This window comes from Benincasa hispida, chromosome 4 (genome assembly GCF_009727055.1).
Source record: "Benincasa hispida cultivar B227 chromosome 4, ASM972705v1, whole genome shotgun sequence".
NCBI lineage: Eukaryota > Viridiplantae > Streptophyta > Magnoliopsida > Cucurbitales > Cucurbitaceae > Benincasa > Benincasa hispida.
In genome coordinates, this window is record NC_052352.1 from 66,235,264 (window position 1) to 66,248,928 (window position 13,665).

Here is a 13,665-nt window from a genome sequence, read left to right on the forward strand (position 1 = left end):
AATGTTCATATACGATTGAAATTTGGAACAATTCTTTCGCTGCTCATGAAAATCCTCATGTCTGATTTCCTTAAGCAATTCCTTTAAATACTCACTTGCTAACAACTTCACTTATACAATCAACTTTGCTATTTTTCACCTTGGAGGAAGTCCATCGTTATAGACATCTATAAATTTCTAATGACCCCCATCATCTGGCCGTCATCTTTCCTCGCATACACACGTTCTATAGGCAACCCGGAGCGTTAAGGACCATATTGGATGATTTTTAGTTTCGACTTTGGAATATTTATTGTGTATTTGTGGTTCTAAAATGTTTATGTAGAGTGTATTTGTGGTATTCGAGTTGTTTTTTAAGCAGGGTATCTTTGAAAACTCATTGTACTTAATTTTGTTGTTTTTAAGATAGTTTTGTCATTTACTAATTAGTATTTTCATTATATAATTTTTTTTTTTATCTATTTTTATAATTTTGAAATTTTTTTTTCCATTTTTCCAAATGAAACTTTAAAATTTACTATTTTTCCTAATGGTATATATATATATATATATAAAGCCCAAGTAAGCAGCCCAACAACTTCCGAGCCTCTCCACAAGTCAGCCCAATGCCGAAATGTGAAAAGAAAAACCAAATTAAAAAAAAAGAAAAAAGAAAAAGAAAAAAGAAAAAAGAAAAAAGAAAAAATCAAAACCCTCCATCACACCACCCACTTCTCGTCCTCAGCCGCTCTCATTCCCAATCATTTTTCCACGCCTCCACCAGTCCACCGCCACCGCCACCGCGACGACTCCAAGTACACCGGCATCTTCACACTGCACGTCGGCACCGGCAGCACCACAGAACCAGGCCCACCTCCACGGCTCTAAGTCCACCGCAACTCTACGAGCTCGCTCCACTGCTCCGAGTCTGGTAAACCGTCATGTTCGGTTTCATTTCTGGTTTTGTTCAAAACTGAACTGAACCGAACCGTAAACACCCTTTGTGTTATCGTCCTCGCCCCAGCCCCCTTCTATTTGTGTTTAGGTGAACTCTAAATTTTCTTCATCGTATCATTCTAAGGCTCCTTAGCAGGATTCCTCTTGTGCTTATCAATTAATGGGTGTCAAAGGTACTGAATATATTATTTTCTTTTTACAATTTCTTCTGCTCACTCACTGTTTTTGAGTAATCAAACTTTATTACCTTCATATCAGCTAAGAGGCGGGACCTCAAACTAAACCATGGGGAGGAAGAAGAAGAAACGGGGAAGAATGCACTTTCAAAAACAGGGGGCCAAGCCAAAGAGCATATTGAGCAGTTGCAAAGACTCCAACAAAAGGTATTTTCGTCTTGTTTACAAGTTGCCAGGGGAAACGATTTCAATGAAAACTTTGTTAGACTAGCTATTTGTTCTTGTAACTAAAATATTTCCAAGGCTAAAGCAAAGTTATGGGGTATGGTCTAATTTTAGTTCTCGATCGATTTGATGTCATTGTTGTAGAGTAAGAGTGTTTATGGGTTGGGTTGAGCAACTTGTTGGACCCATCATTATGTACTTTTATTGTTATAATTTGTAGTTGCAGGTTAGGGTCTTTAGTGTACTCTACTCCCGGTTGTGATTTCTTAAGATGAAGCCATTTTCGTGAGTTACTTTTTGAATCCTACCAAATTGTTTGGTTTAGACATTTGTCCAACTTAAATAAGCCTAGTTCAACAAATTAATCCCATGCAATCCAGTTGTGTAACATATTGGCTTATTGGGTTGGTTTGGGTTATTTAGATCATTTATAAAATTTTCTGTAGAAGTAACTGTAGTTGAAAGATCTAACCCATTGTACTCCAAGGCTTAAGATTCTTTTTTTCTCTCCTAAAAATATATTTGTTCGAGAGTGAGAGTAAGAAGTCTTAAAAGAGTTATGAAATAGAGCGAAACAATTTTAGCTCTTTGGTAGGGAATTGAACTATGGACCTTTAGGATGGTAATTAGCCATCAAGTTCAATGAAAATAAGATAACAAACTTCGTGCATGCCTAGAGGTTTGAAGTGTGCTAAGATGACAGACTTCTTGCTTGCTGGAAGCCAAAAGTGCATAAATTACATTGCATTGGTGAATTGAGGTGAACAATGAAACAGAAAATCGTATAATCATATATTGTTAACAGAAAGTAGGAATACTAAATAACATTGAATATGAAATATATTGTTGAAAATAGAGTTGGATCTGACAAAATTACTTTACTTTGATGTCTTGTATTCAAAAGAGGGTGAACGAAATATGATTTTATAGATATGAAGTTTTTAAAAGTATCAAAGATTGTGTTTCTTCACCCAAGTGTAAAAGGTGATAGAAGGACAATTGAAAGGTGACCAAGGTAGTTGCATGAGTGAAGGTGGTTGCATAGACAACCACAACCACAAGGCTCATCTTGCCTTCCACCATAAGTGGTTGTTTGGGCTCCCCTTGAAATCCTTTGTGTCAATGATATTTTGGTAGTAACATTTGATTGTCCTTTTTGTCTTACTACACCACACAAATGCTAAAACATTTGCTAATTTATTCTTTGATCTTGTTCCTTATTTTGTATAAAACTGCCTAGAGAGAAAGAAAAGCCTATCAGATCAAAAGCCTATCAAATCTCTATGTCTGACAATTTCTTTGGGGAAACATAGTGAACTTAAGCAATTCTAGTTATTAGTTAGATTCTAATAAGACACAAATAATGCTATACATCTTTTGGTACTTAAGCACCTTGGAGAACACCTTCTGAAAAGTTAGCTATTGAGGTGAGAGAGCCAAGCCACTTAACTACCGCATTGGTCATCCCATTCTAAACGATGTGGGACAAAGGTAGCCCATACTACCTCGGTTCCTAACAATACCTCATCCCGGAAAGTCTACGTCGCTACAGCTAGACTGATGATTCTTCACTTGGAAACACCCGGTCAGAACCCTCCTCCGGTGCTCCTCTCCTGGATGTTGACAACTGGCTCTAATGCCATTGTTAGGTACTTAAGTACCTTGCAGAACCGCACCTTAAAAGCCGGCTATTGAGGTGAGAGAAACAAGCCACTTAGGTATCATATTGATCATCCCATTCTAACCGATATGGGACAAAGGTAGCCCATACTACCTTGGTTCCTAACATAATGGTGGTAATATAAATGGAATTTCCCCTCGAGGTCTCTTAAGAGCTCATCTTAAGAGGTTACCTTTTTTTTTAAAATAAATAAAATAAAAACCTAAAACCTTGTGGAATTCAGTTTTTCTGTTACAGTATGGTCAAGTTGACACGAAAGAAATAGATATGCAATTCCTTTATATATTGATGCCACTTTGTACGTTCTTTTAATTCAATGAGTTATTAGGAGAATGTCTTATCCTCCCATTCTTCCATCCATCCTCTGGCTGATGAAAATTTTCTCCCCAATTTGATTGACGTTGTTTGCCATGTTGTTTATAGGATCCGGAGTTTTTTGAGTTTTTGAAAGAGCATGACAAGGAGCTTCTCGAATTTAATGATGAGGATATTGATGTAAGTACACTCGTTTATTTGAGCTGCAAGCTGCCAATGCTTCAACTGTGTGCTACATAATGTGTCTCAATTCCGTAACAATTTGGTGCAGGAGGATGCTGATGATGATCTTGAAGATGCTGATAATGATGTGGAAGATGCTGAGTTACATGAAAATTATAAGAACTACGAACCTGTTGTTTCTGAGAAGGAAGAAACACCATCTAAGAAAGCTGTAACTGCAGAAATGGTTGATTCTTGGTGTCATTCAATAGAAGAAAATGGAAAATTGGTTGCTCTTCGTTCTCTTATGAAAGCTTTCAGGACTGCCTGTCACTATGGTGATGACAACGGAGATGACCCTTCAACAAAATTTAGTACCATGTCCAGTACTGTTTTCAATAAAATTATGTTATTTGTATTAAGTAAAATGGATGGAATACTTAGAAAGTTTCTAAAGCTTCCTAGCACTGGTGGAAAGAAAGAGATCATACAAGAGCTGATGACCACCAAAAAGTGGAAATCATTCAACCATATTGTGAAGTCATATCTTGGGAATGCGCTTCACATTCTCAACCAAATGACAGACACCGAGATGATATCATTCACATTGCGATGCCTCAAATATTCTTCTATTTTTTTGGTTGCATTTCCTAGCCTTCAACGAAAGTACATAAAGGTATTTCCAACTTTCAAATTCATTAATGTTTAATTTTCAAGGTCCTTATGATGGGATAGTCTAATTGTGGTACATAACCCAATGGAATGACTAAGAATAGCTGGAATGTCATTTATCATTATCTATTCCATTCACACAATATTATTTCATCATTATCGATTTTATGAAGGGCATGATTTTATTATCTGAAATTTTCAGGTTGCCCTTCACTTTTGGGGTACTGGTGGTGGTGCCCTCCCTGTTACCTCGTTTCTATTTTTGAGAGATTTGTGTATTCGACTTGGATCTGATTGTCTAGATGAATGCTACAAGGGGATGTATAAAGCTTATGTCTTGAACTGCCAATTTGTAAATGCAACCAAGTTACAACACATTCAATTTCTTGGAAATTGTGTCATCGAACTTTTCCGTGTTGATCTTTCGGTAGCTTATCAACATGCATTTCTTTTCATCCGTCAATTAGCAATGATCCTCAGAGAGGCATTAAACACAAGAACTAAGGTAAGTAAACTATTTTTATTTATTGTGTTTCATTTCTATATATAAATTATTTCTCCAGTGGATGGCTGGAGATTTTCTTCCTGTGGTCTCTACTTTCTTAGGTATTAATTTCATTGGCAATGCCTGTTTTCTTCTAATGGAAAATTGACGTGATGGGGTGAACAAATTGGAGTTATTAATTATAGTGAGTACAAGGAATGATAAAATTAACTTGGTCAGGGTTTGGGGGTTCTAAGAGCATTTCCAAATGGTTGTGTTATAATCAACTTAGTCTTCGCCTCAAATGCGAAAATGTTTTCCTTTTTGTTTGTGTTTTCCCCATGTCCTACATGGCATATATTCAATCACTTCTTTATTTCTAATTGATAGTATTTGTTTGAGTTTATTTCTTGAACTTGATGTTTTTTTTACAGGAAGCATTTCGAAAGGTTTATGAATGGAAGTACATAAACTGCCTTGAGCTTTGGACTGGTGCTGTGTGTGCTTATGGCTCAGAAGTTGATTTTAAGCCCCTTGCATATCCCTTGGCTCAGATCATTTCTGGAGTAGCTCGTCTTGTACCAACTGCTAGATATTTCCCTTTGAGGTTAAGGTGCATTAAGATGCTAAATCGGATAGCTGCTTCAATTGGAACTTTTATACCTGTGTCCATGCTTCTTTTAGACATGCTAGAAATGAAAGAATTAAACAGACCTCCAACAGGAGGAATTGGCAAAGCTGTTGATTTGCGGACCATATTGAAGGTACTTTTCTACCCTTGAGGGTTTCTTTGTTGTGTACGGCAGCTTTTATTTTTAAATCTTATTTATGTTCTTCAGTTTATATAGTTATTCATCTCTCCAGGTAAGCAAACCCACCCTAAAAACACGAGCTTTTCAGGAGGCATGTGTTTTTTCAGTTATTGAAGAGCTTGCTGGCCATTTATCTCAGTGGAGTTATTCTGCCTCTTTCTTTGAGTTGTCTTTTATCCCTGTTGTACGCCTGCGTAATTTTTCTAAATCAACCAAAGTTCAGAGGTTTCAAAAAGAAATAAGACAGCTTATTCGTCAGGTATACCCCTTATGGTTTATCAAATTTCTATTGCATATGTTTACTTTTTGGAATCTAACACTACTTACAGGATAAGATAATCAGGAAGAATTAGGAGAAGCAAGAGGATAAAGAAAACACAGCAAGAGAATAAGGAAAATTACTTGTTGGATCCTAGAATTAAATTAAACTTGAGAAAGAAGAAAAAGCAAATTGTTCACATTTGCTGATGCATGATAAGCAATCTCCATTTTATCTAAAATATTTTCAATAATGAAGGGGTGTGTTTCGAGATGCTCTTAGAAATATTGTATTTCAATAAGGGGCTTTGTTTTTTTAACCTGTTTGGGCCACAAGATAGATCCTTTCTTTTTCAACGGTAGGTCACTATAAAGGTTGAGACAAAGCATCCTATATTCTTAGAAAGTGCCTCTTGTACATTTTTTTTTTTTTGGGACGGGGGACAAGTATTTCATTGATTATGTGAGATATTGTACTTGGAATGGAGGAAAGCCGATACATCTTGACCAGGAAGATTACGAAGAAAGTCTTCCAATTGGCCAAAAGAACATGAAGAGTATAATTGTTAGGGAGTGTGGCATTTATACCAAGATAGAGAAACTCTAAGAATAGATTCTAGAGAACTATCCACCCAGTAGTGTTAATATAACAAAAAGGTTTGTTTAAGTGTTTTGTATACTGCCGAGTTATTGTACATTGACTTTTGTTATCTTCCATATTTAGGTTGAGGCCAACTCAGAGTTTACAAATGAAAGGCGTAATTCAATTTCCTTTTTACCAAATGATCCTGCTGTATCTTCCTTTCTTGAGGTTTGGACTTTTGCTTTTGTTTGTCTTCTTGTTTAGTCTATACACTGTAATGATTGTTGACTTCAGTATGTGCTGAGCTACTCCAGGTTGAGTTTATATGTATATATATATATATATATCTACATTGTCAGAGGCTCACTTTTTACCTTAGGCTCATAGCCCAACCCACCCTAATTTCCAGGGAGGCTTCACCCCCAACCGGCTGACTCCCTGTTAATTTGCATGTTATGTTCCTTTGCTTCTTTCTTGTGGGGGTAAGTTCTCTGAATGGGTGAATGTTAACATTCCATAGAGTAATTTGTTGATGGAATATTTCCGGAGCATGAGAGGAAAATTATCCTTCTTTGACGGTTTCTTTGTGGAATATGGACGGAGAGTGAAAGATCAGGATAAAAATTAATACACCCTCGAGGATAGTGTTGATGAATGTACGGTGTGGGTTAGAGTCTTTTTCCTGGCAATTTTGTGGTCTTTACTCTTTAGTTTAATTTTCTGCACCACTATTCCATTGCTTTTAATTTTTTTGGAAGTTGTGCATGCCTTTTTTATTTTTATTTTTGTTGTTCGTTTTAGCCTTGGATTAGGACTATGAACTAGGCTTTTCTTGTTAATTATATTTTATTTTATTAAAATTGTGCATGTAATGGGTTTTAGTACCATTCCTTATGTTTTAGGATGAAAAGAAGTTGGGGGCCAGCCCACTGTCGAAGTATGTCTCAACATTACGTCAAAGAGCTCGACAACAAACAGATTCTTTATCTAAATCTAGGTATACACGTCTCTGTATGGGGATATTTCTTCTTCTTTTTCCGTTTTTCTGCTTTTATACATTAGAGATGTTATGTTCAATCCAAAAAAAAACTTATATTACTATTAAAAAAGGAAAACATATATGGATAGTGGAGGAAGAGAAAGAGAAGGTATTCTCTCTCAGTAAGAAACGAGAGGAGACTATGCAAGAGATCTGTGTCGGACTTAAACAGCTGCAATATCCCAAAAAAGTTAGATAAAAGACACCACGTGCAAAGGACTTGACACAATATTGCAACTTTTAGGATTCTGAAGATCTATCCTTTAGGCTAGTTAAGAAGAAACACTATTGAATAGTAATGATAGTTTAGACTAGTTCTCTAATAATTTGGCACGCCTAGCAAAGAAAAACTACCGAATAGTTCTGACTCTCTAGGAAGACTTTTCTACACTGCTGCCTGCTGGATAACCAAAGTGGCCAATCATGCAAATCCGGAGACTACTAGATGAGGGATTCTCATGATGTGTTCTTTTAGATGAACTACACCATCTAGGATATAAATAGGTCATTGGCGTGGAAGGGCATTGATAAGTTGGCACAAGGTAGAAACTTAATTTTGAAGTATGAAATGCATGCCATCATAATTTCTTAAAAACGTTATGATGCAAGAAAAGATGGTTGTGAGACCTCCCCACTACTATAGCAAATTAGTGCACAAGTTAAGTGACGTACGAAAATTGGGATACATATTTTTTATTTAGTAGAATCAGAGATTAACATTCAAAGGGGCTACAATCTAAAGGACAAAAGGGGCAGGATGTCCTTTTACTTCTTGCAAGAAGTAAGAATAAGAATTAACATCATAGCTTGTCTTCTGCTTTTTGGTCGACCGCCTTTGATTTTGCTAATTGAAGCAAAGGTTTCGAAGATAATGTCAATAACCTGCATTGGTAATTGATGTGTATGATTTCCATGTTTCCTTTTTAACATGCTTGTACGTTACAGTGTTCTTTACGGTGAACATTCATCTGTATTTGGGAAAAGTGGGTCAGACAGTGAAGACGAGGATACTGAGGGAAGAGAAGGGACCTCTGTCTTTAGTTCCACCTGGTTGCCAGGAAGCAGTTCCAAGTAAGTTAAATATGTAGTCAACATGGCATATTTTTATGCACTTGTTTTTTTAGTATACAAAATGAACCATGGTTGAGCTTTATAATTGTTAGGGAGAAGCATCCAGAAGAAAAGAAAAGTAAGAAAAAGAAAAGAAAGATGGAGCAACAGGATAAGGCAGCTCCTAGAGATGAAGATGTTGTGGAGGACTTAGTGCTCAGTTCAGACGAGGATGACGGACCTTTAAGTGACACTTCTGCTGAAAGTGATGGCAATGAGGACATTGAACCTGTTAGAAAGCAAACTCGGAAGCCGAAAGCGCCATCACGGGGATTGAAGAAGATCCGTTCGCCTGGAAACAAGGCCAAGAAGAGAAAAACTTCTCGATAAAAATGAGTAGGCAGAGATGTTCAGGTTAGCAAAAACACAATGAAAGAAATAGGTAAAAAAAAATGGTGCCATTTCCCATTGTTTTTGGTCTTCATAGGTTGGTTCCAGCTGAAGTCTAAGTTAAGCAATGCAGCTGGATGATGATTTAGGGGGCCATTGGAGGGGAAATTTTCAATGGTCAGTGTCTGTCTTGTGATTGAGAAAATTTTGAGAGAACAAAACACCAAGCGGCTCATGTTGTTTATTTAATTATTTTCTTATTTTCTTTTCTTTCTTTCATAATGTCAATATCTGCATAGGTTTATGAAAATTTGATATAAATTTTGAGGAAGTTCAAAATTAACGGAAGTACTTTGGTTAAATTAATTGCATCAAATTAGATCTCAATATTAGTCATTCAATTGAATTATGGAATGAGTTTTTTCATTCACATTTTCTTGACTTGAACATCGATCATAAATTTATTTTATTTATGCTCCACATCTGTATCAATTTTCATTCAGCAAATATGATGGAGAACAAAAGTCCACATCAAACCTATTAATCTGAGTCCAGTCACTGTGCCATGCTACTTTAACAATTTGATTTTATATGTTTTCATAATTTTATATCTGTAAGTGCATCAATTTCATGCTCAATATTAGTCATCCAAATAAATTTATAGTACATTATGGTTGTATGCTTACAAATCATTAAGTAGTGATATTTTTCTATATAACAAATGTGTAAGGTGGTGATTTCTAAAAGAAGTAAGAATCTATGTTTGGATTGAGCATCCGATTTGTAATACGGTCAAATTCATTCAGTTCTCACAGTTTCAATCCAATTTTTTCCTACCGCTTTTCACTTTACGATCTCATTTCTTTCTACCCTCGATATATCATGTAATGCATTCCAACACTCCTTTGATTTCCATTACATTATAGTCTCCCAAACAATATCTTTAGCTGCTGAACTATGTTTATGTAGACATAAAATACATGTTTAACAAATAATCCGTATTTTCCTAATAGTAATATCTTTAGCTGTTGAGTTATGTTTATGTAGACATAAAATACATGTTTAAGGGGCAATGAAATTGTAAGGCTCTTTGATTCTCTGCACAGAAACAGAAGAAAATAAGAAGAGAATAGAGAATAATAGGGCAAACGATGGTCGTTTATTTATTTATATACTTCCTCTTCAAGACTCAACATAGACACAAAAACTCCCCTGCAATTTCTTCCCAAAATATACAGGAAATATTACTCCCAGCACCTTTGAGAAAGCCCGGCATTTCTCTCCAACCAAAAAGCATGCTCAACTTTCACCAAATTCTTCTCTCCCGTCCTTCCTTACCAATGTTGTCCTTTATAACCGCCTGGTGATTCCCTACTCAACATCTCCTTCCTTTGCTCTCATAGATGATTGTTCAATTCCCTTTTTAGCCCTTCGTGAGTAGGTATAAGTAATTTGTGGTCTTACAGAAATTTGGTTGCTTAAGCAGAAAGATACAAATGGCTGCTAATAATGGTTTGGTAATACAAGGTTGGCATGTCCTGCATCAGGAAAAGCATTATAGTACTAGTTAATAGCGAAAGAAAGCTATCTGAAAATGACAACAATGTTTTGATAATGTAGTGTTGTTTTGTCGTTTCTATGAGAGTGTTTTGAGTTCTCAATCCAACAACTGACGAATCATGTTCTGTATATATACATAGCTTTGTTTCAACTCCAAGCTTTTCTCTTATCTGTTAAACCAACCGCATTTTGCTTTGCGGCAAATCCACACATTTCAACATCAATTACATTTTTTAAAAAGGGAAAAAAGTAGCCTTAATTTTGAGATCTGATCTATTAATTTAGAAGTTTAGAAAAGAAAAGGGGAAGTTGTATAAATAGAGGATTAGAAGAAGGTAGGCATATCAAAAGCTTAAGCAACTAAGAATTTAAAGAAAAGAGAGAGAAATGGAGGGGTTGAGGTTGAAGATGAAGATGAAGATGAAGATGAAGAGAGATGTGTTTGTTGTGATTGTGGCTGCTGTAGCTTTAATGGCGGAGAAGGGTTTGGCAGATCAAAGACATGTGGTTGGGGGAAGCCAAGGTTGGCAAGAATCTGTTGATTTCGATTCTTGGGCTTCTGCTCAGACCTTCAAAGTTGGCGATCAAATTGGTATGTAAATCCTTTTGTATTCATCAAAACAATATATATACATTTGGCTACATTACCTAAAACACCTCTAAAATTTCCTACTTTATGTAAAAAAAATATATTGTAAAAAATAGTTTGACATGCCTTTTAAATTTTAAAAGTTTGAAAAATACCCTTAAACATTTAAAAATATTATTGTTATTAGTTTTAGTATTTTGTTTCAAAAACATATTTGAACTTTTAATTTTTTTTAAAAAATATCTTTAAATTAAAAATAAAAAAATAAATATATTCTTACCATTAGTATTTGAACACAAATCATTAATACTCATTTCAAAAATATCTTTGAACTTTGAAAAGTACCTGAAAATTTTCTAAAATAAAAAATAAACTGTATTTGATTGTGCATGAAAATGCTATCATAACAAAATATGTTTGTACTTAATTTATGAAATTTAACATGACATTCTTATATAATGGTAATAGACTAATTAATTAAACAATAAAACCATTCAATATATTGATAAAAATTAATTAATTAATAATCAATAATAATTTTAATTATAAATATTTGAAATTTGAGTAATTTATAATTAAATAACCAATTAAATATTTAATAAACGTCATATCAATTATAGTCTAATACTTAAATTTTAATTTTAATTAAATAATATAAAAAATATTTTGATAAACAATATATTATATAAAAAGTGAAAAAAAAAGATAAAAATATGATATGTTAAAGAATACTAAAAAAGTTTTACCCATAATGAATGAATTAATACAAATTAATCACAATAAATAGATAATTATAAACAATCCATAGTAATTATAGGTTTATAACGAAGGATGAAATTAAAATTAATTACATAAATCTATACAATTAATTAATTATCTATTCTAAAAAAAATAAAATTAATTATTAAAAAAAAAAAAGAATTTTCGTACGAACTAATTTAACTAGTTTTGATCTTTGTTATTATAAAAATGTTGAAAATGGAAGAAAAAGGAATTCATATTGAGTTTGAAGTACAGTTTTCAAGTACGATTCGGGGCTGCACAGTGTGGTAGAGCTTCCTGATGAGAGTTCATATAAGAAGTGCGACATTGGGAATTCAGTGGAAACGAAGAGTAGTGGGAACGATGCGATCAAATTGACCAAATCGGGGACTCGATACTTCGCTTGCGGCACCATCGGCCATTGCAGCCAAGGAATGAAGGTCAAGATCCACATTGCCACCGGCACTGCTTCCTCTACTCCATCCCCACCTTCTTCTTCTTCCTCTTCTTCTTCTTCTTCTCATTCACATCATTCTCTTTTCGGTTTCTTCCTTATGCTGCTGCCTTTCTACGCCTTGAGATTCATCTGAATTTTTAATTCATTAATTAGTATGCTTTTGAGTTGTATTCTTTTTCTGTTAATTCGTTTTAGATTTGGGTTTTCATGAGTTTTTTGTTTGGGAATTGAAATGGCTAAGTTTATGTTGGTATATTATTAGTATGAATGAGAAGGAGATAATACTGTGGAGTATCATTTATTAGTATGAATGAGTTTTTGGTTTTGTTTGGAGCTACCTTACCTCATGTTCTTTTTTTTTTCCTTATTTCTTTTATGTATATGAATCGTTTGGGATTTATTATATTTAGTAATTTAAGATATAAGGTTGGAACATTCGATTTTAAGAGAAAGCGAGCTATATTCATGTTGATGGATTATTAGTATGAAATGAGAAAGGGTTAATATTGTGAAATATCATTTATAAATATGATATATTGGTCCTACGACGATGGTTGAATCTGATTTTGTAGATGTGGTTGGATTGTTAAACCTTTCAACTCTGATCTATGTAAAGTTAAGTTAATATTTTTGTGAAAGAGACTCTTAACCTTGCTCTGTCCGTAAATATCCTTAATTTTTGTAAGGTTCCTAGAGAAGAGAACGAAATTGTTCATGATATTGCATCTTTGACTTCTTCAACTGGATCTTCTCTGGTTGGAAAGATTCCAACTTTTATCCCTTCTCTTTTTATTGAAAGGGAGCGAGATATTGTGGTTTAGCGTGGTGCCTTTTCCGTTTTGTGTAGCGTAGTCGTTCGTTGCTATCGTGATTCGCTCTAGGAGTGTATTGTATAAAATAAATTGGAAGAATAAGTTCTAAGTATAAGTGATGCGTTGATGCTTTAATGCGTTTAAGTATTTGTAACGCATTAGTGCGCTAGAAAGTTGCAACAGAACGCACAACACTTCTTTTAATGACGTTCAAGTTTTCCTAAACCAGACCCAAGTATAAATCTAATTTAGGTTCCTGGCAAGTCCAGGGTCGAACTTAAGGATTCAGTTAAATAAACACAAACCTTGCGTTGTATCTATTGTAGGGGTTTTCCTAAATATATGAAGAGCAATGTGTTATTTACACTAAAGTGTTGTGCCTGTGCAAGAAGATACAAAAGAGTTGAGTAGTGAGTGATAGATCATGCGAGAATGGAGTTTAGTGTAAGTGGTATGCGTCGGTCTAAAATGAGTATACACAAACCAGAATGAGATGGGATGATTTTCTTATCTTTTGTTTATGCATTAGACATTATTCAACTCTTCTCAATGCAAATAACATACAACACCTATCTCTAGGATGCATGCGTCTAACACAGAATGCAATAAACACCAGTAAGTCTATCTCTAGCTATACTAGGCATCCTACTTGATGCAACTTAGTTATTCTCTCGAATAATCTAAGTTAAAGATACTTTTACC

The 13,665-nt window shown here is 34.6% G+C and overlaps 2 protein-coding genes across 4 annotated transcripts; both read left to right on the forward strand.

Annotated features, from left to right (window-relative positions):
- Window positions 1-659: 659 nt before the first annotated feature.
- LOC120075626 (nucleolar complex protein 2 homolog) lies at window positions 660-9,126 on the forward strand. Of its 3 annotated transcripts, none has more exons than XM_039029195.1 (12): window positions 660-910; window positions 1,004-1,109; window positions 1,195-1,319; window positions 3,442-3,513; window positions 3,605-4,171; window positions 4,370-4,672; window positions 5,086-5,415; window positions 5,516-5,722; window positions 6,446-6,532; window positions 7,207-7,301; window positions 8,289-8,414; window positions 8,507-9,126. In XM_039029195.1, the coding sequence occupies exons 2-12, from the start codon at window positions 1,097-1,099 to the stop codon at window positions 8,781-8,783; spliced, it is 2,202 nt and encodes a 733-aa protein (XP_038885123.1). In that variant the 5' UTR covers window positions 660-910; window positions 1,004-1,096; the 3' UTR covers window positions 8,784-9,126. The 3 variants fall into 3 exon arrangements, with proteins under 3 accessions (XP_038885123.1, XP_038885122.1, XP_038885121.1); XM_039029194.1 differs by having other exon boundaries at window positions 1,061-1,109; XM_039029193.1 differs by having other exon boundaries at window positions 660-1,109.
- Window positions 9,127-10,640: 1,514 nt separating this feature from the next.
- On the forward strand, window positions 10,641-12,478 carry LOC120076390 (mavicyanin). Its single transcript, XM_039030204.1, has 2 exons — window positions 10,641-10,935; window positions 11,950-12,478. The coding sequence occupies exons 1-2, from the start codon at window positions 10,731-10,733 to the stop codon at window positions 12,282-12,284; spliced, it is 540 nt and encodes a 179-aa protein (XP_038886132.1). The 5' UTR covers window positions 10,641-10,730; the 3' UTR covers window positions 12,285-12,478.
- The last annotated feature ends 1,187 nt before the right edge of the window (window positions 12,479-13,665 follow it).